Source organism: Cibotium barometz, chromosome 12, assembly GCF_041138505.1.
Source record: "Cibotium barometz isolate CiBa-2024 chromosome 12, ASM4113850v1, whole genome shotgun sequence".
In the NCBI taxonomy this organism is placed as follows: Eukaryota; Viridiplantae; Streptophyta; class Polypodiopsida; order Cyatheales; family Cibotiaceae; genus Cibotium; species Cibotium barometz.
The window spans coordinates 9,432,082-9,456,045 of NC_141057.1; the positions used below are offsets into that span (position 1 = coordinate 9,432,082).

Here is a 23,964-nt window from a genome sequence, read left to right on the forward strand (position 1 = left end):
GATTCCCGCCTCTACATGAGATATGATTCACCTCAAATGAACTAGTATCTTTCTCTATATCTAACGAAGGTGTGGCTCTAGATCAGCAAGTCATTAGAGAAAAGGGAGAAATGGCCCTTGGGCCATATCTCCAAACCATATGGCTCTATTTCCATGTCTCCATGGCATGAGCTACCCACCTCTAATGCCTTGAGCTAGATTTAGAGCCTATGCTGTGGGTCTAAATCCATAGCCCGATGAGATTTTACCTTAGGACAATATCCATAAAACCTATGGCTACATGCCCATATCTCCAGTTCTTGAGCTACCTACGTTTGGAAGAGATATGGCCCGATGGTCGTTTCTTCACACCCACCTCCAAAGGCATGAGAAACCAACCTCAAGGAAAGATATGGGACGTGAGCCATATCTTCATGCCTAGAGCCTTCCCAAAGGTTGATAACCTATCTCATTAATAGGGATGGCTATGTTGTGTCTAATTTCCCTTTCCACTAGATGTGGACATATGGCTCTCTGGCCATAATTCCCAATCTTGGCCCACCTACCTACACACGAGATATTACCACTATGGCTCCACATCCACTTCTCAATACCAATTTGAAACCTCTTTCAATTTAAGTACGGCTTTGGGGCCATAACTTTGTGTAGAGTATATGCTCATAATATATGACTGTAATATAAGTAATGAGTGCAAAAATTGATAACACTCAATTTTTAATAAATATGCATGTTGCTCTTGTGTAAATATGTGGGTTGTTTTAATAAAATTTAATCCTAGTTTTCTCATTATCCTCGTCCTCTTAAATTGCATGAGTGATTTTTCTTAAAACTTTTTGTGTGCAGAGAATGTTCCAGCGCCAAGAGTTTTAAACTCACAATATATACGGGAGATTTATGAGGTTGCCACAGATAGGCTACAACAATATTGAGCTATACAATCATGGGCCAAATTGCAATCACCCATATCTCTACCATTTTCAAGTTACAACCTCTGCTATCAATCACACACAAGTGTCAAATATATAAACGTGTTTCTCATATCTCACTACTATGAATGAAGCTATTTCCATGATTTTCTTTCAATGGAGACTTGTGGTTTTTATATATTGTATGAGCTATATTTGTGTTAGTCTTTGACATATATTTACTATCAATGGATTTTTTTGTTGTCATAATTTTGTCGATTACAAGAGTTTTCATAATTTGTTTCCTTTTGTGCTCCCTACTTTAAGGGGGATCCCTTGTGTGTTGTCTATGTCATTGAAGTGCACCCTACTCTAAGAGGACTCTCGTATGTGTTGTCTATATGAGTGGAGTGCGCCCTATGTTAAAGGAACTCTCGTGTAGCATAGATTTTTGAGCATTAAGATAGCATATTGTTTTTCAGTATATTTGTCTCTTTCTAGCCTAGCATCAAGATAGCATATTGTTTTTCAATATATTTGTCTCTTTCTAGTAGTGAATCAAAAATTTTATAAGCTGGCTTACTGTTTTTCATATATTTGTCTCTTTTAAGCTGCCAGAGAAATACCATATCTTTTCTTAAAAAAGGAGGTATTGTCAATGGTAGAACTGACAAATCTCTTACACAAAATGAAGAGCACCATTACAATACCTTTTGTACAAAAGAAGGCCTTGTTAATGGACACGTGGCAAATCTCTTGCATAGAAGAAATGGCCCCATGGCCATATCGTCAAAATTTTTATAAGCTGTAGATAAATACCATATCTTTTCTTACAAAAGAAAGTCATGTCAATGGTAAAAGTGACAACTCTCTTACATGAAATAAATATCACCATTACAATATCTTTTGTGCAAAAGAAGACCTTGTTAATGGACACGGGGCAAATATCTTACATAGAAGAAATGGCACCATGGCCATATCTTTCTTACACAAGAAGGGCTAAGTTGTAACTCACACAATTGAACTTGATCATAACGTAGATATGATTGGTCGCCATCCATTGTATTTTTTAAAACTAGACATGCCAATTTGCTCTCTCACTAGAAAGCATGCAGGAAATGGCCCACACGGCCACATATATAACTTTAAAGATCTCTCAAAATTTTGTGTTTAGATTAATGGTTACTCCAAAGCATAGGACACATAGTTGTAGCTTTCCAATACATAGTAATTAAAATATTTAGGCGAGGGTTTATTCTACTCAACTCAAAGTCTCGTGGTTTTCTATTGATATGGCCATATGGCTAAATCTAATGATTGGTGATGCACATTAGGCATAGTTGTTAGCTAGTAATTAAATTATTTAGGCGAGTGTTTATTCTACTCAACTAAATACATGATAATATAAGCCATAATGATTGGTGATGCACATTAGGCATAGTTGTTAGCTATCCAATGTATAGTAATTAAAATATTTAGGCGAGGGTTTATTCTAATCAACTCAAAGTCTCGTGGTTCGAATGCATATCCTTCCACATCCCCGTCCAATAAAAAAATTTATACACTTTGTCAAAGGTTTAAACAGCCCCATATGCCCTAACAATGGAGAAGAGTAAATTTCTTCCAGTAGCCTTTTCTTGGTTGTAGCTTGATATAGACATCAAGTAGACCTTATCCTTATCGAAAATAAGTTCATTATGAAGCTTATAATGTGGTAATTCTTCATGGGAAGAACCATTCTATAATTTATGTCATAACGATGCCACTTATGTTAAGACTAAGAGATAGCTTCGAGAGAACCACTCACCTCAACATGTCATTGAGGATCTTTTTGCCAATGGCCAAGCTTATAACCCTTAAGGTCTCCAAGCTCAACACCACCATGGGTAGCTTACCATTCACCCTCTCCTGCTGTGCGAGTGTTGTCACACTGTTGCATTGCACTGAGGGGGAACTACACCCTCCTCTCACCTCAAATCACTTACACGCACTCACAAGCATGTGTTAGAGAGAAGATTAGAGAGAGGTTAGCATGAGTGCAAGAAATGAGGGTTGGCCACTCAAAGCATGGAGTGACAACATGGGTGTGGATCACCATCCTAAGGCAATAGCCAAGAAGGCCATGAAAGCTTGGGCATGAGCACCAAGAAGACATAGATGTCTATAGAGTGAATATGATTAAAAAGGTACAATTTCTATGAGCCCTGTGCCTAATATAGCCAAGGCCCCCAAAAGTACACATGTAAATGACCCTAAGCCCAAGTGCCTAGGTTCCATTCCCCATGTACATGTGCAACCAAATCTACTTCATTGCAAACCATCCCCTCCTACAATGATTTCATCCTCGAAATCGAAGGGTGGTCGTGCACAAAAAATATATATATAGAGAGAGAGTCGTATTTACCATATATATAGAGAGAGAGAGAGAGAGAGTCGTATTTACCATAAAAATAAAACCTAGTAGTACTTTTTCTACTAATGTCCATGAAAATCCAAGTTATTTTTTTTTCCAATTTCAATCAAAAGTGCTTATTAAGTCAAAACATGGCCATGCTGAGAATTGGGATTTTTCCATTTTATCTAATATCGAGTTATATATATATATATATATATATATATATATACATACATATATATATATATACATACATATATATATATATACATATACATACATACATATTTGTATTCACATATATACAAATATATTTATGTACACACACGCACGCACACTCAGTGTATGTGTGTGTGTATACACACACATATATAAATAATAATATGTGTGTATATATATATACACACACACATGCTTTTGAGCTACAATTCAACATAACAATGTTTGGGTTAAGTTTCATCTTTTATAGACACTAGAGTGCTCCTATGCTCATGTTTAACTTATCTTGCCTTTAGTGAACTCTATGGGACAACTTATCTTGCCTTTACGCATGGATGGTTGCATGCGATTATGGCCGTAAAAGGTAATCTCTTGGACAATTACGTTTGATCTCTTTAATACGCGGTTCATCCATTATGCTTGTGATCGTTCAATAAGCTCCCCAGGTGAAAAAACATTAGCTATTCCATCTTTCGATGCTACGACTCTTGACGTCAGTTGCCAAATGATAATTTCTAGATGTTTATCGGATATTTGTACTCCTTAAGATCCATAAACCTTTCAAAATTGATCGATCAAAATCAATTGACAATATCTTCATGAATGCATGTTGAATTGCACATGCACACTCATTCTCTTTTTGCCTTAGCTACGAGGAGTTATGGGTTGCGCTCTGGCTCATTTGGCAAAACTGTAAGTGAAGAATGTACTTCCAATGCAAACACATGTCGAGGCATCATAAGACTGTCCTACTTCTACAACCCTAAATCCTCAAGACGAATTCAATCCACCGAATCACATAGTTGATGAAGCTCATGTTGAGCAATAAGGAGAAGATGATCAAGACAAGGTCATCAAAGAAGGCATAGAAGAGTAGGGTGAGACCTTGGACCAAGGGGGGCAAGAGGATGAAGGTGGGCAACCAACGAACAAATAAGCTCATCCACAAATCCTTGGAAAGGAGATTCACCTTGATCTCTCGCAAGATGTAATGTAGTCATTCTGCATGAGGCACAATACAGAGCCACCACTCACAGTCTAGTTCGAATGAGGTGCCTCAAGCCAAGTGGAAACCTTGAGGAGAAGTTTTGAATTAAATGGATATACTCTGGATAGCACCCCTTTTTTGGTTTCCTTGTGCAAACCTAGTGAGCACTGAGGATGACATGCATATGACAGACATTGTGCAAGAATGGGGGCCTATATGGAATTTGTTGAATGCAGATTTCGAGAATGCTCAATGATGAGTGGTCGACGGACTAAGGGAAAAGAGTTCTTTGTTTGGAATGGCAACAATATTAGGTTGAAGGCATGGTGGTCTAAAATCTGAGTACGTAAGTTTTATGGTATATGACCACCTTTTTTAAAGTAGAATATGAGACACGTTTTTGACATGTTGTATTGATTGGGACATGTTGAATTGATTATTCAACCTTCGAGCATTATTCCCCTTCTCAACACGTAAGGGTTTGATGCATTTTCTTAGATGTGGAGGGGCGAGTGCAAAAGCACGCTTTGTCAAATTTCTACATGGACAATTGCTACAAAAGGGGATTTTCACATATAATAGCTTGCTTAAAGATTTTCATGTAAGCAGCTTGTCCTTGGCATGGCCGCTAAATTGGCATGGAAAACACGCAACACTCCTAAGGGCATTTTGTTGAGGTAGTGTGCAAGCACACCATCCCTTCTCAAAGCATTTCTTTTACCTCTATACCTTGATACAAAAGAGTTGGTTAGTGCTACCTACAAAATCATAATTTTGTTAGATAACATTTTTTTGATAGTGCAATGTAGTGATGATGTGTGAAGTTCAACTTACCACCAAGTCCTTACCTTTCTCTATAATTTTTGACTTGGTGAAGTAAATACTTCTTGAAAGAATGTATGTTGGTTCACCAGAGGAGTTGCCAACATTAGGTCTTGGAGTAGTCGTCTTCCTGCTCCAATCACGTTTGTTGCCTTAGATCTGATTATAGAACGACTCTACATTCTTGATAGCAGGGGAGGACTGAAGCAAGTGGCTCCTTTATGCCTCGGCTTCCATTGCTATAGACATGTACTCAAGCTACTTGTGAGGTAAATGCCATCCTCCCAAAAGTCCAAATAATCCTTTTGAATGTCGTCAAGCAATAGAAACTCTTGTGCACCATTCAAAATTATTAAGTTCAAGTGACAAACATCCAAATCTAGGAGAAGCTCCTTGACCTCCGCTTCCAAGTCATACTCTTCTTCTATAACATTGTACATCTGCACTTGGAAGGTATTGCCAAGGCAAGCTCATCAACCATAGGGTCCATTGGCTCCTGCACCCTGCTTATCATATATGGACCTTTGCTTGAGGCTTGGCCTGCTTAGCTAGAGAGGAAGCCTCCATCAGATTTGACTCTTTAAGGAAGAATTTCACTATCATCTCCCAAGAGAGGAAGTTCTCTCCTACATAACAGATCCCCAGATCCACTATAGTTGATTTAGATCTAGGGTATGGTAATGTGTGAAATACAACTAATATATCTTTTGAGGCTATATAAGAACGCATGGTCATTGTTGAAAATGAAGGCAATGTAGTTTGTTAGCACCCACTGTTTTATTGATGTTATCTAAGATCATGGAATAGGGTTGAGTTGTGGTGTCCATGTATTGGAGAATCACCTGAAAATGATCTTTGTGCGATGAGAGAGTTTGTTGCAATCTCATGAAAGAAGATTAGCATCTGCTTATCGTCTCATAAAAAGCTGTGCTCTCTCAATAAAGTCCTGGAGTTGGGAGGTTACGATGGCCATGGTAGCGAGAGTAGACAAAAGTTGGGAACAGGAAGCTTCAACTTATGAAAAACAAAAATGGAACTTTCGTAAAGGCAATGGCTTATATAGTTGACTTTGCTTTGAAAAACTTACATACTTTTAACATATTACTACAATTACGATTTATCATTATAAAAATAGCACTAGTAAAGAACATGACTCAAAAATTGGTTAGTATGTATATTAAATTTCTGAAGTCTAAACATATTACAGGAGCCTTTGAAATGAAACAAAAACATTCTTCAAAACTGAAATAGACTAAAACAAAGGGCTCATTGCTCTAAACATATTACAGGAGCCTTTGAAATGAAACAAAAACATTCTTCAAAACTGAAATAGACTAAAACAAAGGGCTCATTGCTAAAGCTTGAAAAGCCATCTGAAAAAATTGATAATTACAGCTATATCGCCCACAACAAATATATATTCTGCGGTGTAGGTGATTCATGCTCCATATTTTGGGTCAATACGAAGCTGAATCTCTTGTTTCACAAGCTTTGCAACCTCTGTCATCTGTAGACACACAATGATATTATGATTATTTTCTTACTGGTCAAATGATACACCTTCATAAGATCAGAATCCATCCAAGCTTACACTTTTTGGTATCTAAGGAGCAAATTGAAACTCTTCACATGAAATTGGGAATCTCTCTCCTTGCAACTTCCGTGGACATGTATACTCAAATTAATCAAATGGTCCCTTGATTGCTATAGCATGGTTTTATCCAAAAATATAAAATAAAATCCCTACAAGACTTTGACACTTAAAACCATTTTCAATTCCATAGCAGGGGTTGAACACCCAATAATACCCACCACGGTGTAAAGTTTGACTAATGCTTTTTCAGGATTTTCTTGTTACACAGATTCGAAGGTGCACATTGACATTGACATCTCAGTATCTCCATAGGCAGAAAAATATTTTTTGGGATCATATTTATGCAAAAGTACAACCTAGCCATTAGTTGGCCACATCACAACATCATTATTAGTCAGGGATTTCTAGCTCCAGTTTTTAGGCATGGTTGAAAGGGCTAGGTAAGGTGTATTCATGCTGATCCTAGGATGATAATTCAGATGGTTTGGTGTGGTAGAGAACCAAATTTCAAGATTTTCTAACAGCCATGCCAATCAATACCTCTCTTTAAATAATTTGATCTATAAGCCAGGACAGAGTTATTAGCAAGCACAGAGGTTTTGAGGACTTGCTTCAGCATTCCAAGGTCGAAAAACAAAAGCTACAAATATTAATAAGTTGCTTGACGTGGCAAGAACAATGGCAGATGTTCCAAAACCCTCATACTTTCCAATATAGGACGATTCTGTACCAAAAGCAGACAGAAGACTTCAAGAGTACCATATTTAAGTGGATCACAATTCCAAGCTAAGTAGAAGGGCATATCAGATGTGTCATCCCTAGATAAGGATAAATGTGTCATGACTATTGGGGAATACCTGGCGTAGAATTTAGCAATGTTGCCATTGAAAGCCCCATTAGAAAGGGACTGAGCCCCTGAATCAAGGTAAGGTTAGGGATGCACATGGGTAAATTAGGTGCACACTTGTGACCAGGCCCAGCACGGCAAAGGTGTTGAATGATTCTGTACCAAAAGCAGACAGAAGACTTCAAGAGTAGCATATTCAAGTGGATCACCCGGGATAGATTATACTCCTTACAATTCCAAGCTAAGTAGGAGGACATATCAGATGTATCATCCTTAGATAAGGATGCATGTGTCATGACTATTGGGGAATACCTGGTGTAGAATTTAGCAGTGTTGCCATTGAAAGCCCCATTAGAAAGGGACCGAGGCCTTGAATCAAGGTAAGGTTAGGGATGCACATGGGTAAATTAGGTGCACACTTGTGACCATGCCCAGCACAGTGAGGGCGTTGGCCTCTGGCAGCCAGTCCGACGGCCACACCGGCAGCATACCCTCCCTGGCAAGGGTGTCAACAGCCAAAGAGCCAGACCACCACCCCCACCCGCACACCCCCCCCCCCCCCCCCTGCGCCCCGAGGCAACAGTTATTACTGGTAAACCGTTGTGAGCATTTAGCAAAGGACCAGGATCTTGGCGCCTGGGCAGGTCCCACCCATCCTGCAGGAGGTCCCAGTTCCCATCTATCCAGATTCCGGTTTCCCAAGGATCTTGAGCAGGGGATCCCCCCTTCTTCCCCACTCCTCTTGGATCCCATTTCCCCCCCAACCACCAAAAAAACCACCACCACTGCTCCCCCCCACCTCACCTCTTCATGCCCGGCTGCCCTCCCACCGCACCTGATCCTTCCTGATGCCAGCAGTCCGGTTCTTTGCGCAGCCTGATTCATTAGTTCTCCGACCCCATGGAGATGATGATTGCAGAATCACCAGTGCCTGCCCTGCCTCCAAAGTCCCCTGGCGGCCAGCTCCTTGTCATGTGGGAGCCACTGGACTACAGCTTCTTCAAGTGCCTTCCAGAGGACGTGAGTGAGTTCTCGGAAGTGTTAGTCCCAGTTCCCTCTATCCAGATTCCGGTTTCCCAAGGATCTTGAGCAGGGGATCCCCCCTTCTTCCCCACTCCTTTTTCCACCCCCCCCCCCAAACCACAAAAAAAACTACCCCCACTGCTCCCCACCCCCCCCCCCCCCCCCCCGCCTCTCCTCTTCATGCCTGGCCGCCCTCCCACCGCATCTGATCCTTCCCGATGCCAGCAGTCCGGTTCTTTGCGCAGCCTGATTCATTAGTTCTCCGACCCCATGGAGATGACGATTGCAGCATCACCAGTGGCTGCCCTGCCTCCAAAGTCCCCTGGTGGCCAGCCCCTTGTCATGTGGGAGCCAAATTCCAATGGACTATAGCTTCTTCAAGTGCCTTCCAGAGGACGTGAGTGAGTTCTCGGAAGTGTTGGCCCCTCTTGGAGTCTATGTGATTTTTCATCTCTCATACTGCCACACCCAACAGTGGAACAGTGGTCTTCTCCTTCCCCCTTAGCGCAGCGAGTGGAGAACTGCGAGACGGCGTCCTCCACAATTCCCTCTCAGGCAGTCTCTCTCTCACTATACTGAAGACAAGTGCGTCATTGATATTGTCTCCCATTGCTAGCCCTGGCTCACATGGAGCTAGGAGCATCAAAGAACCGGAACAGGGATGGAACCTCGCCTCTTCGAGCCTAGAGATGACCCTCTTCGTTTTTCTCCAAGTTTCAATGGTAGTGCCCATTACATTGGCATACCGCTACCTTTATTGTGATGGTTGGAGCCTGGAGTATCAATACAGCAGGGCGAGAGCAGAGTGAGCGTTCATGGAAGGCAAGATCAGGGCTCACCTACCTCAGCTTCAGCCCCAGAGAGACTGCAACTCCCTCTCCAAACCGTCTTCGAAAACCCTCTTTGGAGAGGGGTGCTGAACAGGACTCACTCCGCCCATCCTTAGCCATGCAGATTGTCTCCTAGAATATTCATGGGATGGGTAGGCCTTGTTTTCATAACCCAGGAGCTGCAAAGAGCCGTGGTCGGAGGCTCAATGGACATTCTTTTTCTTCAAGACCACCACCTTTAAGCAGGATAGACCCGTAGATGGGGGAAAGTCCTGCCTGGACATATTCACACCTTCTAATCCCCACTTTTGGTCCAGATGACCAAAAGAGAACCACGGACGTGTTTGCAAATCCTGCCTAGCCGTATTCACACCTTCTGGTCCCTTCTTTTGGTCCAGAGGAGAACCAGGGAATGTTTGCATCTCAATCAGTGAGCAGTTATTCCCTTCAGTTTTGGATTCAAGCACCATTGTCTAGGGTAGAACCCACTGGGTTATCCTCAATATTTATGCACAAGTTTGCCCTCTCCCAATTGCCTCCTTGAAGGACTACTTTGCAGCCAGCTTGAGCAAAGCTTGGGGACACCTCAAGTCAAACTTCCCCCAGCCTTTGATTTGGAACCCCTCTTCAAGATGCCTAGTGACCACCCCTTGGGCGCTCATTCCCACATTGACTAGGGGCCTCAAGAGGCCCCCCAAAAGACACAGGACAGACACCTCCCTGGGATCCGGGGCTGAGACTATCAGATAAACAATAGGAGAGCTATGGTGGTTTGAACATGGCTATAGCATTTGATGAGTAAGGGAGAGAGAGAAATGAAATGAAATGAAATGTTATAGAGAGAGAGAACATGCCTCAGAAAAACAGTAAGGAAAAATGATTCAAATGCTTGCTTATTTCCATTGAGAAGTGTCTCTCCACCTTTACCTAAATTCTAGGTCCCCCTAAATCAGCTCCTTGATTCTTGTAGATGTAGATGCCCCTTTGACTTTTGCCTTGTGGTTACTTTATGGATTTTATCCTCTCTTTAACAAGAGTGTGCACATGCCTTATGCTTTTGGTGTCTTGGATAACGCTTGTTCTCCAACACTTCCCCTCAAGGATTTATCCTAGTATACACTTCATTTGGATTAATCTATGTCTATGACATAGTTTCACTAGAAGTTACGTCTGGTTCTGTACTTGGAGTAGAGTTACTGGTAGTCAAGCCACCTTTTTTTAGTAGATCATTGAGTCCACAAGTTTTCATACTCTGCAAAGTTTGCATCTTCCTTGTAGGTTTCTTCTTCTTCTTCCTCTGTGACATTGGCCTCTGCTTTCTTGTGAAAGCAGTCCTTCTCATTTTGGTTGTTTTTCTCACAATGTTTACAAGGCTTCTTGGCATAGCAACCTTTCTCTCATGGTCCCATTCTCGCATAAATATCACACGCTTCGCCTGCACAGAACGAGAGGGCCCCTGAATGCGAGCCCAAGTAGCCATAAGAGTGTGGATGATATCACCCCATATAGTACTAATGCACTCAGACCCAAAATCTGGACACCCTCAATAGCCTCCGTGCATCCAGCTCTCCAAATCTGCCATGCTATAATACTGGCAATAATCTCCCAACTGGTGTCAATCCTCTGTCTAGGGGGTGTATAATCAGAGTGAGGAACATCCTGTAATAAACCATGCTGAGCAATACCTCTACGAATGAAAAAAGCAGAATCTGTACCACTGCCCTCATAAAAAAGCTACGGACCGGACTGGGAGAGCCAAGCAACTGCCCCCCAAGTCACATGCATGGCTCGGCCACTCAGTTTGCCCATAAGTTGGGGCTGCAGGACCCCAAATCTACTGTGCAATGGTGCATCCCCATAGACAATGTTGTACGGACTCAAAATCTGCCGCACATCTAGGACAGGAAGGTGCTACACCGAAAATTGATCTCTCCAAAATGAGAGATCTGGCTCCTTCTGTATGAGTGCCAAAGTCTATGCCAATATCTGCGCTGTATCACTGGAGAAATATCATAGCTCTCCCAATGAGGCCTGAGAGTAGGGATCCTATGCATCTGTCGAGTGAGGAGAAGCCTGGCATTCCGAACAGTGAAACTGAAAAAAGGAAGGTTTTTCAAAGGATCGAAGGCATCAATCCACTCCCACTCTCTTGGATCCCACTGAGGATATCTGATAGGACTGCCACCATATAGCCACAAACACCAAGAGCCATGAGTCACTATCTGAGAAGAAGGGTCAATATACCAGTGCTTCCTTGAGCGACCAACAATCCTCACTGGACTAAGCTAGTATTTGGGATGATCTCCTCCATACTACATCTCCTCAATCTCCCACCAGGCATGATAGAATAAATGAGGCAATCTGCATCCTCCTCGCCCGAGAGAGCAATGACCTGTAGAGGTATGCCTATCCTCGAAAAAACTCCCAGCCAACTCGGATGATAGTCTCCGTGAAAGGTCCCAGAAAGCCACTCATGCGGAATAGCTGCATCAATCTGATCAATACGAATGCGAGAGCCCCTAAGATGCTGAGTGGATGCAACTCTCCAATCCTCCGGAAGACTCTTAAAGGTCTTCCAAGCAAGAACTATGTATGCACATCTCTCCCATCCTGACCATTGCATATAACGAGATGCACCAAGTGGCCGACCAGCCTCATCCCTAATGAACTCATTCCACATAATAGGTTGTCAGTCAGCCTCGTCAAAAGACCTAGGAAGTCTTTGTCGCAAAAAATATATCATGCTTCTCCATGCTCTGACAATGGTTGCAATAAGAGGGGAAGATGGTGCCCTAATATCAGCCTCTGTGAACAAAAAACGTGTGCTAGGCATCCAGTCTCTCCCGACCCTGGGTGTACATCTGGAAATCTGAGACAAGAAAAAATCCTTCCAAGGCTCAGTGCCTAGTAGCATAGTTGTCGCAGTACAAAAATACAATACTGTACGATACGATACCGTACGGGAATTTTTGGTACAATATGAAATTTTTGGATACTGTACGATAAAATACGGTTTTTATTTTTTACACTTACAACCTATGGAGCTTCAAGCTTGAATGTGAGGGAAGGTTGGGAGGGGAGGAGGCTACAGTGCTTGAGAAACCAGAACATGGATATGTGTCACTCCCAGTTGGATCTCCCGATTGTCTCCAAAAAAGAACCTGGATGGGTAATGCAATACCAAAGGTCTCCCAGTGTAGCGTTTATGACTAAGGGACCATCCTTGCACAAATACGAGCACTGCATCTAGGGTGATAGGTTTAGGGACTCCTCTCTAGATCAAAATGGCCATGTCCAAATCTTCTCCTTCGTACATAACTTGAGAATCTAACTATCTAGCCTACCTATACCAAGGATGTCCAAGTGATGTACCAAGATTCTCTCATCCTACCAATCAAGTGTACACTACCAGTCTACCTCGCCAGATTTTTTAGGTCTCTCAACAACCCCATATGGAATACTGAGTAGACACGAAAATTGCAAAGTATTGCGAGCATTTGGGATCAGCAAGGTTTCTATATTTTTTTAAAGCATTTGGAATTTTTTTTTTCAAGAAATTTTTTTTTGAGGGGGGTGGGGGGAAAAAAAACCCTCATACCGTAGATATCGTACGATATCGTACGGTACGAACCGTACGATATCGTGCGGTGCAAACCGTACGGTACGAACCCATTCGTACCGGTACGAGAAACAACTATGCCTGGTAGGAAACCTCTGACCACAAGTTTGCAAAGCAACGCCCTGCACTGAACATCCGGATCGATAATATTCAAGCCCTCCTCTCTTTTGGGCTGAATAATTGTGAGCCAAGCTACCCTGGCAAGAGTGTCTGAGGTGCCATCCAAGCCCAACTAGAGAAAATTGCCAATCAATCTCCGCAATTGGTCAATGCACGCACGAGGGAAGCACCAACAAGAGGCAATAAACCAAGCTAAAGCAAGCAAAACCTGATTAGCCACCAAAGCTCTGGAGGCTAAATCTAATCTCTTGGAGCTCCAACGGAGGAGCTTCTTCCGGACTCATAAGTACCGAAGCAAACTGTTGTGCAGGAGAAATATCAATCTCAACTTGGCATCCCAAATATCTAGCAATGCATCCTCTGCTGATCCAAGTAAAACCAAGCTCTGCACCCCAATCAACTCTCGGTGAATCACTAATCCAAAAACCAACAGATTTGTGCCAATTAATGAGTGCCCCTGCTGCCAAACAGAACTCCTCTAGTGCTACCCGGAAGGAACATAAGCATATATATGAAGCCTCCAAAAATAGGGCTGTGTCATCAGCTAACTCAAAGTCAACCAACTCCTCATGACTACAAAGAGGCAACCTCAATCCTAAAATACCAACAGTGGAGTGGAGAAAGATGCTCATGGCCTCTACAACTATGATATATAATAAAGGGCTAATGGGCAACCCTGTCGTACTGAGCGAGAAATCTGAAACCGCTCTCCTCTATCACTGCAAGCAAGAACTCTACTGTGGGCATCACGATACATGCATGAAACTCCCTTGATCCATCTCTGAGAAAAGCCCATATGACTAAGAGTACCCTCAAGGAAGTCCCAATCCACTCTATCATAGGCCTTCTCAAAATCCAAGAGTAGAATGGCTACTGTGGGCATCACGATACATGCATGAAACTCCCTTGATCCATCTCCGAGAAAAGCCCATATGACTAAGAGTACCCTCAAGGAAGTCCCAATCCACTCTATCATAGGCCTTCTCAAAATCCAAGAGTAGATTGCTCGCTTTAGCCCATTCAACGGCCTCCCAAAACGAGAAAATGTTATCAAAGATGCTCTTGCCATGTAAGAATCCATTCTCGGTATCATGAATAACATCTTGCAAAATTGGTTGCAACCTGATGCTCACTACCTTAGCAAGAATCTTATAGACAATCCCAAGTAAGGTGATAGGTCTCCACTATCCAATCAATGTCTTATCCCCGCTCTTAGGAATAAGATAAATAAGCCCCTCAGTGAGAGAAGAAGGCTCTACCTGTGTCCCACATTTCCTGCAAAGCTGATGTGATCTCAGCCCCAATCTCATCCCAAAAAGTAATGAAGAAAACAGGGGAGAGGCCATCCTCCCCTGGACACTTACCATGAGGTAAGGCATGAAGAGCATGACTAAACTCCTGCATAGAAAAAGGGGCATCCACAGCGGCACACATCTCCTCAGTGATCAAATGTGGCAATGCATTCCAAACCTTCCTCTGTGCCCTGTGTCTCAAATCAGAATGCAGCTCAGTACTAAGAAGCTGGCAATAGAAATCTGTGGCAATGCATTCCAAACCTTCCTCTGTGCCCTGTGTCTCAAATCAGAATGCAGCTCAATACTAAGAAGCTGGCAATAGAAATCGGTGGCAATCTGTCTAACCATAAGAGGATCTGAGTGAAGAGTGCCATGTGAATCCTGCAACTGCCTGATACTATCTCTGGCATGAGATGGGCCGTGAGAAGCAAAGAAATGTTTGTTACATCTGCCACCCATCTGTGTCCAAAAGGATTCCTGGGCATGGAAACGGTACTCCGCGCGTTGCTCAAGAGAGTGATGAAGTTCTGCTCTAAGAGTACATAAAGAATCTGAAACCCATTGAGCATGAGGATGTTTCTCGTGCTCTTTTTGCAAGGCAGCCAATCTACGTCTAATAGGCCTTTCTAAGTCCAAGGCCTCTTGCCTCTTAGATAGGGCACATGTGTGATAAAAGTCACTAATATCACAGAGAGCAGAGGCCAGGCTTTGAGAGACCTGTAAGAAGTCATGAGATCTCCAAATATCAAGCATACGACGCGATAGCTCTGCATCTGAAAACAAATGATCAGGGATGCGTACATGGGGTGCTGATCCATGGCAATTCGGATCTCTAATACATAAAACCACTGGGCAATGATCCGATTTGGAGGTGCCTGTAGCAATCAAAGTATGTCCACCTCTGTCAAGCACCCAATCATCCACATAAAATCTGTCTAACCATGCATAGATACATCCTACATCTCTTCTCCTGTTAGACCATGAATAAAGAAAAGTGGATAGACTCCTCAAAATGTCATCCTCATGCCAACAATCTCTACCATGAATGGAGAGTATAAACCTCTCCCAAGACGCTCTTTCAAGAGGATGCACCAAGCCCTCATGTCCACCTCTTGTTGGGGTAAAGGCATTATGCCCACCCTTGTCATGTGTACAAGCCCATAAGTTGTAGTACATAGTACACTTAGTACTTTTAATGTACTATAAGTGCACTATGTGTACTTGAGCAAACATACATGTGTGATAGGGGAGTCACACACTCATACATCGAGTTGACTTATCCCCACATATGTCTCTCTCTCCCTCTCCCTTCTTCTCTCTGTGTATGTCTCCCACATGAAACCCTAACTCTACAGCTGAGCTTTCATAGCTCCTTCAACTGATATCAGAGCCTGCGTGTACTGTACGGACCTACGTGCTGCATTAGAACTGGTCGCCTGGGTGTGCTGCGTGTGCAGAACTAGCCGCTGGTTGCCTGCGTCAGAACTGGTTGCGGGGGTCAGCCAGTTGCAGCCAAGGGCTGGTTTACAGCGTTTTCAGCCATGGAAGCTATGCGTGTGTATCCGGAGTGCGGTGTGCAGTCTTCTTCGTGAAGAAGAAGGCGGAGAAGCATTTCGAGCAAGAGGCAAGAGCCAGCATGGGAACGCAAGCCGACAAGCTATGGAGATTTTGTAAGCATTCGCATCCACAACGGGCGGCGCTCAGCCCACTTTGAGGCTTACGTGGCAGGAGTTTAGCGCGCAGCTGGAGGAGTCAGGCGCCGTGCGTCGCCGACCTCGATAGCGCAACTCGTCTCCCGACTCGCTGGGGCAGCGCTCGTCGCAGAGCAGTGAGGCACCTGTAGCGAAACGCCGCCAACTTGCAGTTCCATCCCCGACACTGCCAGCCTGCGGTTTCATCCACGCCTGCATCCAGCCCAAGGCGGCGAACACGTAAAAACAGCCGGTCACAACTACCTGCTGAGAAGCTGCGCTGGGCACACACACGTGCCTCTGACAGAGTCGTCTCCCTCTGTCTTCACCGTGAGAACCTACGCCCAGCCACAACTTACCGTTACCGCCATTGAAGACACCAAGAGGGCGTCGCAACACGCCTGAGGAGCAGCAGCAACCATCCGTACCTGCACAGTCAGCAAATACGAAGCAGCAAATTTGACTCCTTCCTTTCTGCAACATTAATCAGAAATTCCCAGGAGCTATTTGCTTCAATTTTTTTTTGGGATTTGCAATTGAGCAGGTACAATTATCAATTGAGCAGGTACAGGTGCCAAATTGCTCAAATTTTGAGCAAAATTGGGTGACATTGGTCACATTCCGCGTCAATTTACAGGAAATTGGATGTCAAAATTTGGGGTTTTTGATGTAATTGTGCCATTGGGCATTCATACATGCTGTATGATGTGAGAAATCTCACATTCGGGCAAAATTGCAGGAAATTGGAGTGCAAATCAAAGGGCTTTTGTGCCAATTGGGTTGATTTGCATGCAGGCACTGGCATTTGATGCTTTGGGCAATGTGTTGATGCCTGTCAAGCACTCAATGTGCCTGTAAATCAAGGGGCTTTTATGTATTGGATGTATATGTGGCCAGGGGGAAGCATTGTGAAGACTCTGGATGCCTTCATGTGCATTAATGTACCATGCATGATCAGAAATTGATCTTGAATCAAGGGGCTTTTCAAGCTTTTGTGCTTGTTGAGCTTGGCAAAGCAGCAGGGAAGACTTTTATGCCTTGAACCCTCAGAAATCCACTTGCAGTCAAGGGGCTTTTGCTCAATTTCAGTCCGGGACTGTTGTATGCAGTGGTGAGGACTGTCAAGGTCTGATTTTCACTCACTTGGACAGCCAGGAGAGCATTTATTGCTACTGTACTTGTTGGTACAGATTTGGTACAATTTTGTACAAGTTTTGGCATGGCTGTACATTGATTTGAGTGAGGAAAAGGCTCATTTTCAGCTGTTGTACTTGCCGGTACAGATTTGGTACATCATTGGTGAGCACTTGGTACTGTTGTACAGTACTTTGGAAGGGCAACAGAGCACATCTAAGGTGCTGTCCTAAATCTGCAGCAACCAGATTTTGGTGATTTTATCACATTCAGTGGGAGTAGAGTTGCATTCGTGCTTCCGCAGTGGGAGATAAACTTTGGGAGAACAACTGTGAGCACTTTGTATGCTTTTGGTGCAGTGTTTGCACATCTTGCAGGGAGTCAGGCATTGACAAAGGTTGCATATTGCTATGGCAACCACAGGTGAGAGCTCTTTATTGCTTCACATCAAGAAGCTTGAAGGCTCACATAATTATGACATTTGGCAAACCCAGTGCTATAATGTGTTGCTCCAGAAGAAGCAGCACAAGCCCATCAAAGAAAGGGGTGTAATGCCCGCTTCTCTTACTGCTGAAGAATGGGAAGATATGGATGAGCCGGCAAGATCTACTATCATGTTGTCTGTGTCAGACTCTTTACTTTTCAGCATTCGTGAAGAGAAGACAGCTTGGGGAATGTGGCAAAGATTGCAGGACTTGTATGCCCCGCAAAGTGCCTCAAGCAAAGTGTATTGGTTGAAGAAACTCATAGGTCTTCAAATGAAGGAAGGAGCGTCTATGACAGCCCATCTAAATGAGTTTAATGGTGTTGTCAGCCAGGTAATCAATCAAAAGTTGGCAATGGACGATGAGTTCAAAGCCACTTTTCTCTTATGCACTTTGCCAGAGAGTTGGGACACATTCAGGACAGCCACTAGCAATTCAAATGCTATGCTGTCATATGCAGATGTAGAGGGTGCTCTCCTTCAAGAGGAGATGAACAGGAAGAACAACTCTGTTGGAAAGTCCAATGCAATGAATGCACGTGGGAGATCCCAACAAAGGGGTAAAAGCCAAGAACGGGGAAGGAGCAAGTCCCGCTCCAAAAAGGACTTGGAATGCCATTATTGTGGCAAGAAGGGACATATCAAAAAGCAATGCTACAAATGGAAGAATGATCAAAAGGAAAAGGGCAAAGGAAAAGACAAAGACAAAGATGAAGCCAAAGATGCAAAGCCAAAGGGCAAAAGTGGAGTCAAGATTGAAGAAGTCAATGTGTCACATGCAGGCGACAGTGAGGATGAAGTCCTATTCACGTCTTCACTTGATGCCCATTCACTTCTTGCAGGAGATGGTCATGGTATGCACTCATGGATCATTGATTCAGGTGCCTCCTTTCATGTCACAGGTTGCAGAGACTTGTTTGTCAAGTATACTGCTGGCAATGAAGGAGTAGTTTATTTGGGTGACAACCATGCATGCAAGATTCTTGGCAGAGGTGATGTGAGGCTTGTGTTTTCAGATGGCTCACAGCTTATGCTCCATGATGTCAGGCATGTGCCTGAGATCAAGAAGAACCTACTTTCTACTGGACAGCTTGATGATGCTGATTATGTTACCACATTTGGTCGTGGAAAGTGGAAGATTAGTAAGTGTTGCCAGAGGCTCTAAGGTGGGCACTCTTTACTTCATGCATGCTGGTGTTTGTCACCATGTTAATGTAAATGCAACCGAGCTGCCGGGAATCTCTATGTGGCATAGCCAGTTGGGACACATGAGTGCCAAAGGAATGGAGCACTTGTCTCGTTTTGGTTACTTGCCTTCTCTAAAGTTCTCAAGTTTTCAGTTTTGTGAGCATTGTATATATGGCAGGCAACTCAAGTGCCCCCACAAGAAAGCTCTTGGACAAAAAGATGCTCAGTTAGAGCTTGTGCATACAGATGTATGTGAGATGCCTCAGCTTTCTTTGGGAGGGGCAAAATATTTTGAGTCCTTTATTGATGATGCCACACACAAGGTGTGGGTTTATCCTCTTCGTTTGAAGAGTGATACATTCTCAGTGTTTGAGAAGTTTGTTGCTCATGTTGAGAATCAAACTGGCAAAACACTGAAGGCTTTGCGTTCCGACAATGGTGGAGAGTATATGTCCAAACAGTTTCAGGACTTTTGTGATGCTAAAGGCATCAAGAGAGAGCTCTCTACTCCTTATGATTCTCTACAAAACCGGACAGCAGAGAGGATGAACAGGACCGTTCAGAAGAAGGTCCGTTCTATGTTGTCACATGCTACGTTACCTCATGTTTTTTGGGCTGAAGCTGTTATGACAGTCGTTCATCTTATAAACAGGTCACCTAACACGAGGCTTGGTGGGAAAGTGCCAGAGGAAGTACGGACAGGGAAGCCTCCGTCCTACAAGCACTTGAGAGTGTTTGGTTGTGTTGCGTACGTGCACATACGCAGGGAAATACGCACCAAACTTGATCCTAAGTCTCACAAATGCATATTCCTAGGATATGGTGACAGAGGTGAAATGGGGTATAGACTTTGGGATCCAGTGAATAGAAAGATTATACGCAGCAATGATGTCATTTTTGATGAAACATGCATGTATAAGGATCCTCCAAGGCAACAGGAGCCTGGCAGAGTCATCTTTGATGATGATGGACATCGTGGACAACAACCAAAGGCTGTAAATCAGCCATTACAGCAACAAAACCAGCCCTTAAATGGTGCTGAAAATGGTCCAAATGGACAGCCAGAGATGGCAGAAGATATCCCTATGGATATCCCACAGATAGAGGAGATACCGGGCATGATCTTTCAACCTTATGGCATGGAACAGGAGCCACCAATAGGTGATATGCAGGCTGGACAGTAACCTGCAAATGATGGTCATTGGGTACGGAGGTCCACAAGACCCTCCAGACCCCCTGACAGGTTTGTTCCAGGGGTTGACTACTTGATGCTCACTGACTGTGGGGAGCCCTCATGTTATAAGAAGGCTTTACAGAGGGCAGACAAGGCTCTTTGGGAGCGTGCTATGAAGTCAGAGATGGATTCTCTGCACAAAAATGGAACATGGAAGTTGGTGCATTTGCCTACAGGCAAGAAGGTTTTGCCATGCAAGTGGGTTTACAGGCTCAAAGTTGCCTAATGCAAAGCCAAGATACAAAGCCAGGTTAGTGGCTAAAGGCTTCAAGCAGGAATATGGTGTGGACTTTGATGAGATCTTCTCTCCAGTGGTCAAAATGACCACACTTAGCTGTATTAGCTTTGGTTGCTCATGATGATCTGGATTTGATTCAGATGGATGTGAAGACTGCTTTTCTTCACGGCGATCTCCATGAGGAGATATATATGCAACAGCCAGAAGGTTATGCAGTGAATGGAAAGGAGAAGCTTGTATGCAAGCTGAAAAAAAGTCTTTATGGGCTCAAACAGGCACCAAGGGAATGGTATCATAAATTTGATACATTCATGAAATCCCAGGATTTCAGGAGAAGTGACATAGATCACTGCTTATACACCAAGAAAGCTTTGGATGGCAGTCTATTGATCCTCATCTTGTATGTTGATGATATGTTGATTGCCGGGAAATCTCGTAAAGAGATGGATGCCTTGAAGAAGAGGCTGCATCAAACCTTTGATATGAAGGATTTGGGTGATGCAAATCACATTTTGGGTATGCGGATACTTCGGGACAGAAATCAGCATGTGTTGTATTTGTCTCAGAAGGAATACATTGGCAAAGTTTTGCAAAGGTTCAATATGGATGGGGGGAAGAAGACTAGTACTCCTTTGCCTCCATATGTGAAACTCAGTGCTATGGACAGCCCACAATCGGATAGTGGCAGGGCTGATATGGCCAAGATTCCATATGCTTCAGCTTGTGGCAGTCTCATGAATGCCATGGTTGCTACTAGGCCGGACATTGCATTTGCAGTGGGAGTAGTTTCTAGATACATGGCCAACCCTGGCAAGAAGCATTGGGAAGCAGTGAAAGGTGTCATGAGATACTTGAAGGGCACACAGGATATGTGCATATGCTTTCGCAAACAGGATGCATTAGTGCATGGTTACACGGATTCGGATTATGCCGGTCATCCAGATAACCGGAAGTCTACTACCGGTTATGTGTTTACATTCACAGGAGGTGCTGTGTCATGGATATCTAGGATGTAGAAGTGCACTGCCTTATCTACTACAGAGGCCGAGTATATTGCAGCCACAGAGGCTTGCAAGGAGGCATTATGGCTATCTCGGTTAGTGGTTGATTTGGGTTATACAGGGGATATTCCATTGTTGCATTGTGACAGTCAGAGTGCCATCCAGTTGGCAAAGAACCCTGTCTTTCATGCAAAAACGAAGCATGTGGATGTGAAGTATCACTTCATCAGAGAGGTGATAGAGAACAAGCAAATTCAGCTTGTTAAGATTCATACGGATGACAACCCGGCTGATCTGTTGACAAAGAGTTTGCCTAAAGAGCGGTTTGCTCATTGCAGACACTTGATGGGCATTGGATGAGGCCAGTTTGCAGCCTGGATATGGCCTTGTATATTATCATGTATATGCTGATTTTTCTTTTCCTTCATTTAAGGGCACTTTGCCTTTAAGTGGGAGGTTGTTGGGGTAAAGGCATTATGCCCACCCTTATAGTGTGTACTAGCCCATAAGTTGTATAGAACATAGTACACTTAGTACTTTTAATGTACTAAGTGCACTATGTGTACTAGAGCAAATATACATGTAAGATAGGGGAGTCACACACTCACACTTGATGAGTTGACTTATCCCCACATATGTCTCTCTCTCTCTCCCTTCTTCTCTGTGTATGTCTCCCACATGAAACCCTAAGAAGTAGCTTCTGAAGAATGAAAGTCGACCTGGAAGAAGCCTCGACCAAGTAAACGAGTATCTTGAAAGTGCACAATCAGCTCCAAAGGGAGAGCTACTAGAAGCCATTCACGGGCCTGCGAACGAGAGGGGTGGGAACCATAAACTCTCGCAACAAGGGTAGTCTGGACCTCAAGGTCAATGTCGTGCTGAGTGGTGGGCAAACGTACGAAACCTCAAACGGACGCGCCCCCTCCCACAGTGACTCATGATTTTATGCTCTCTTTTACAAGAGTGTGTGCACATGCCTTATGCTTTTTGTGTCTTGCATAAGGCTTGTTCTCCAACAGAGACCAAATTACCCTCGCCACCATCGTCTTAGCCATACCCCATCTAGCAGAGCCCCCTCCAAGATCCCCCCTCCCATAGTGGCTCGTAGCCTTCACTCGTCATGATATTCCGTTGGACCCCACAGCCGGTGATCCTCCCCCCACCAAGGATTTGAGTGGTGGGTCACTTCAATGGGTGAGGATTATCGGCTTTTATGATCATCAATGGCATATTGACCCTCCTCCGGTCAAGGTGGCCCATGTCAGCTATGGCTTTGGGAAAGCCGACCTTTGACGAGTGTCCAGTGGGACCCTAGCTAGTGGGCGTGGTAGGACCCTTTCAGCCCAGAGTTGCTCCTTTCACTACACGCGAGAATGGATTGTAGGATTCACATGCATATGAAAGATGGCACCCCAAAGGCAGCAGACCATTGGACCTCCCAGGGCATTTCCTCCTGCTTCTTTGGAGATTTCTAGAAGCATTTGAGGGACAGGACAGCTTTGAGCCAAGGAAGGTCACACTCTTCCTCTGGCAGTTAGCCCACTGCAGCCTCGTTGTCGGCACTTAATCGGCCATTGGAGGACGGTCAGTGCAGTGTCACAGCCACCCCCTGGAGTCGCAGCAGCAGCTGCCTTTGGGACTCACCTCTTTTAAGGGCTCTAAACATGTACATGTAGCCTTTGGCTGTTTGATTTTTTGAAGGATCTTTTTTCTAGGGGGGGGAAAATGAATACACCATCGTACTGAGTATCTATCACATGAAGGACAGACTCAGCAATGATTTACGCTACCGTGATCAACATCCAAGAACGGGTGCAGGTTAATGCATAAAGATGTCTCGTTTAGTCAACAAATCTTCATGGATAAACCACTGTATTGAGTTTCTATCACTTCAATAGAGCCCAAGGGAGTGTCAGATATATCAAAGGGCTTAAGCACATACAAATACTTAATGATACTGAGAGATATTCATGATCAAAAGACTGGATAGGCTGCATCTACCAGAACTAAGCCTCAATCAGTCCCACACTGGATAGAGAGAATGATCAAAGGACTAAAAGGCTGCATCTACCAGAACTTAGCCTCAATCGGTCCCAAACAACCACATCAAACTGCTTTCTACACTCAGATCTGTTACTGAATTGCCTCTATTAGCAATCCGTTCTCTAGGCTCTTGCAAATCAAGACTCTAAGGTTCTTATTCAATTTAAAGGTCTGGAAAAGTCGAGTCTTGCCCACAAAATAACGCAAGGAAGCATTTATTTTTTCCGGTAAAAAGATCCTTCTATTGGTTAATAGACAACAGCCATGAAGGGCTAAGTATAACCACAAAGGGCT

At 43.7% G+C, this 23,964-nt stretch overlaps 1 protein-coding gene across 1 annotated transcript in view; it reads right to left on the reverse strand.

Annotated features, from left to right (window-relative positions):
• Window positions 1–6,479: 6,479 nt before the first annotated feature.
• Window positions 6,480–23,964, reverse strand: part of LOC147633029 (uncharacterized) — a 62,173-nt gene continuing 44,688 nt past the window's right edge. Inside the window, exon 4 of the mRNA XM_086806027.1 lies at window positions 6,480–6,836. Coding sequence (XP_086662153.1) covers window positions 6,768–6,836 — 69 coding nt within the window. The 3' untranslated portion in view covers window positions 6,480–6,767. The remainder of the gene's footprint in view (window positions 6,837–23,964) is intronic.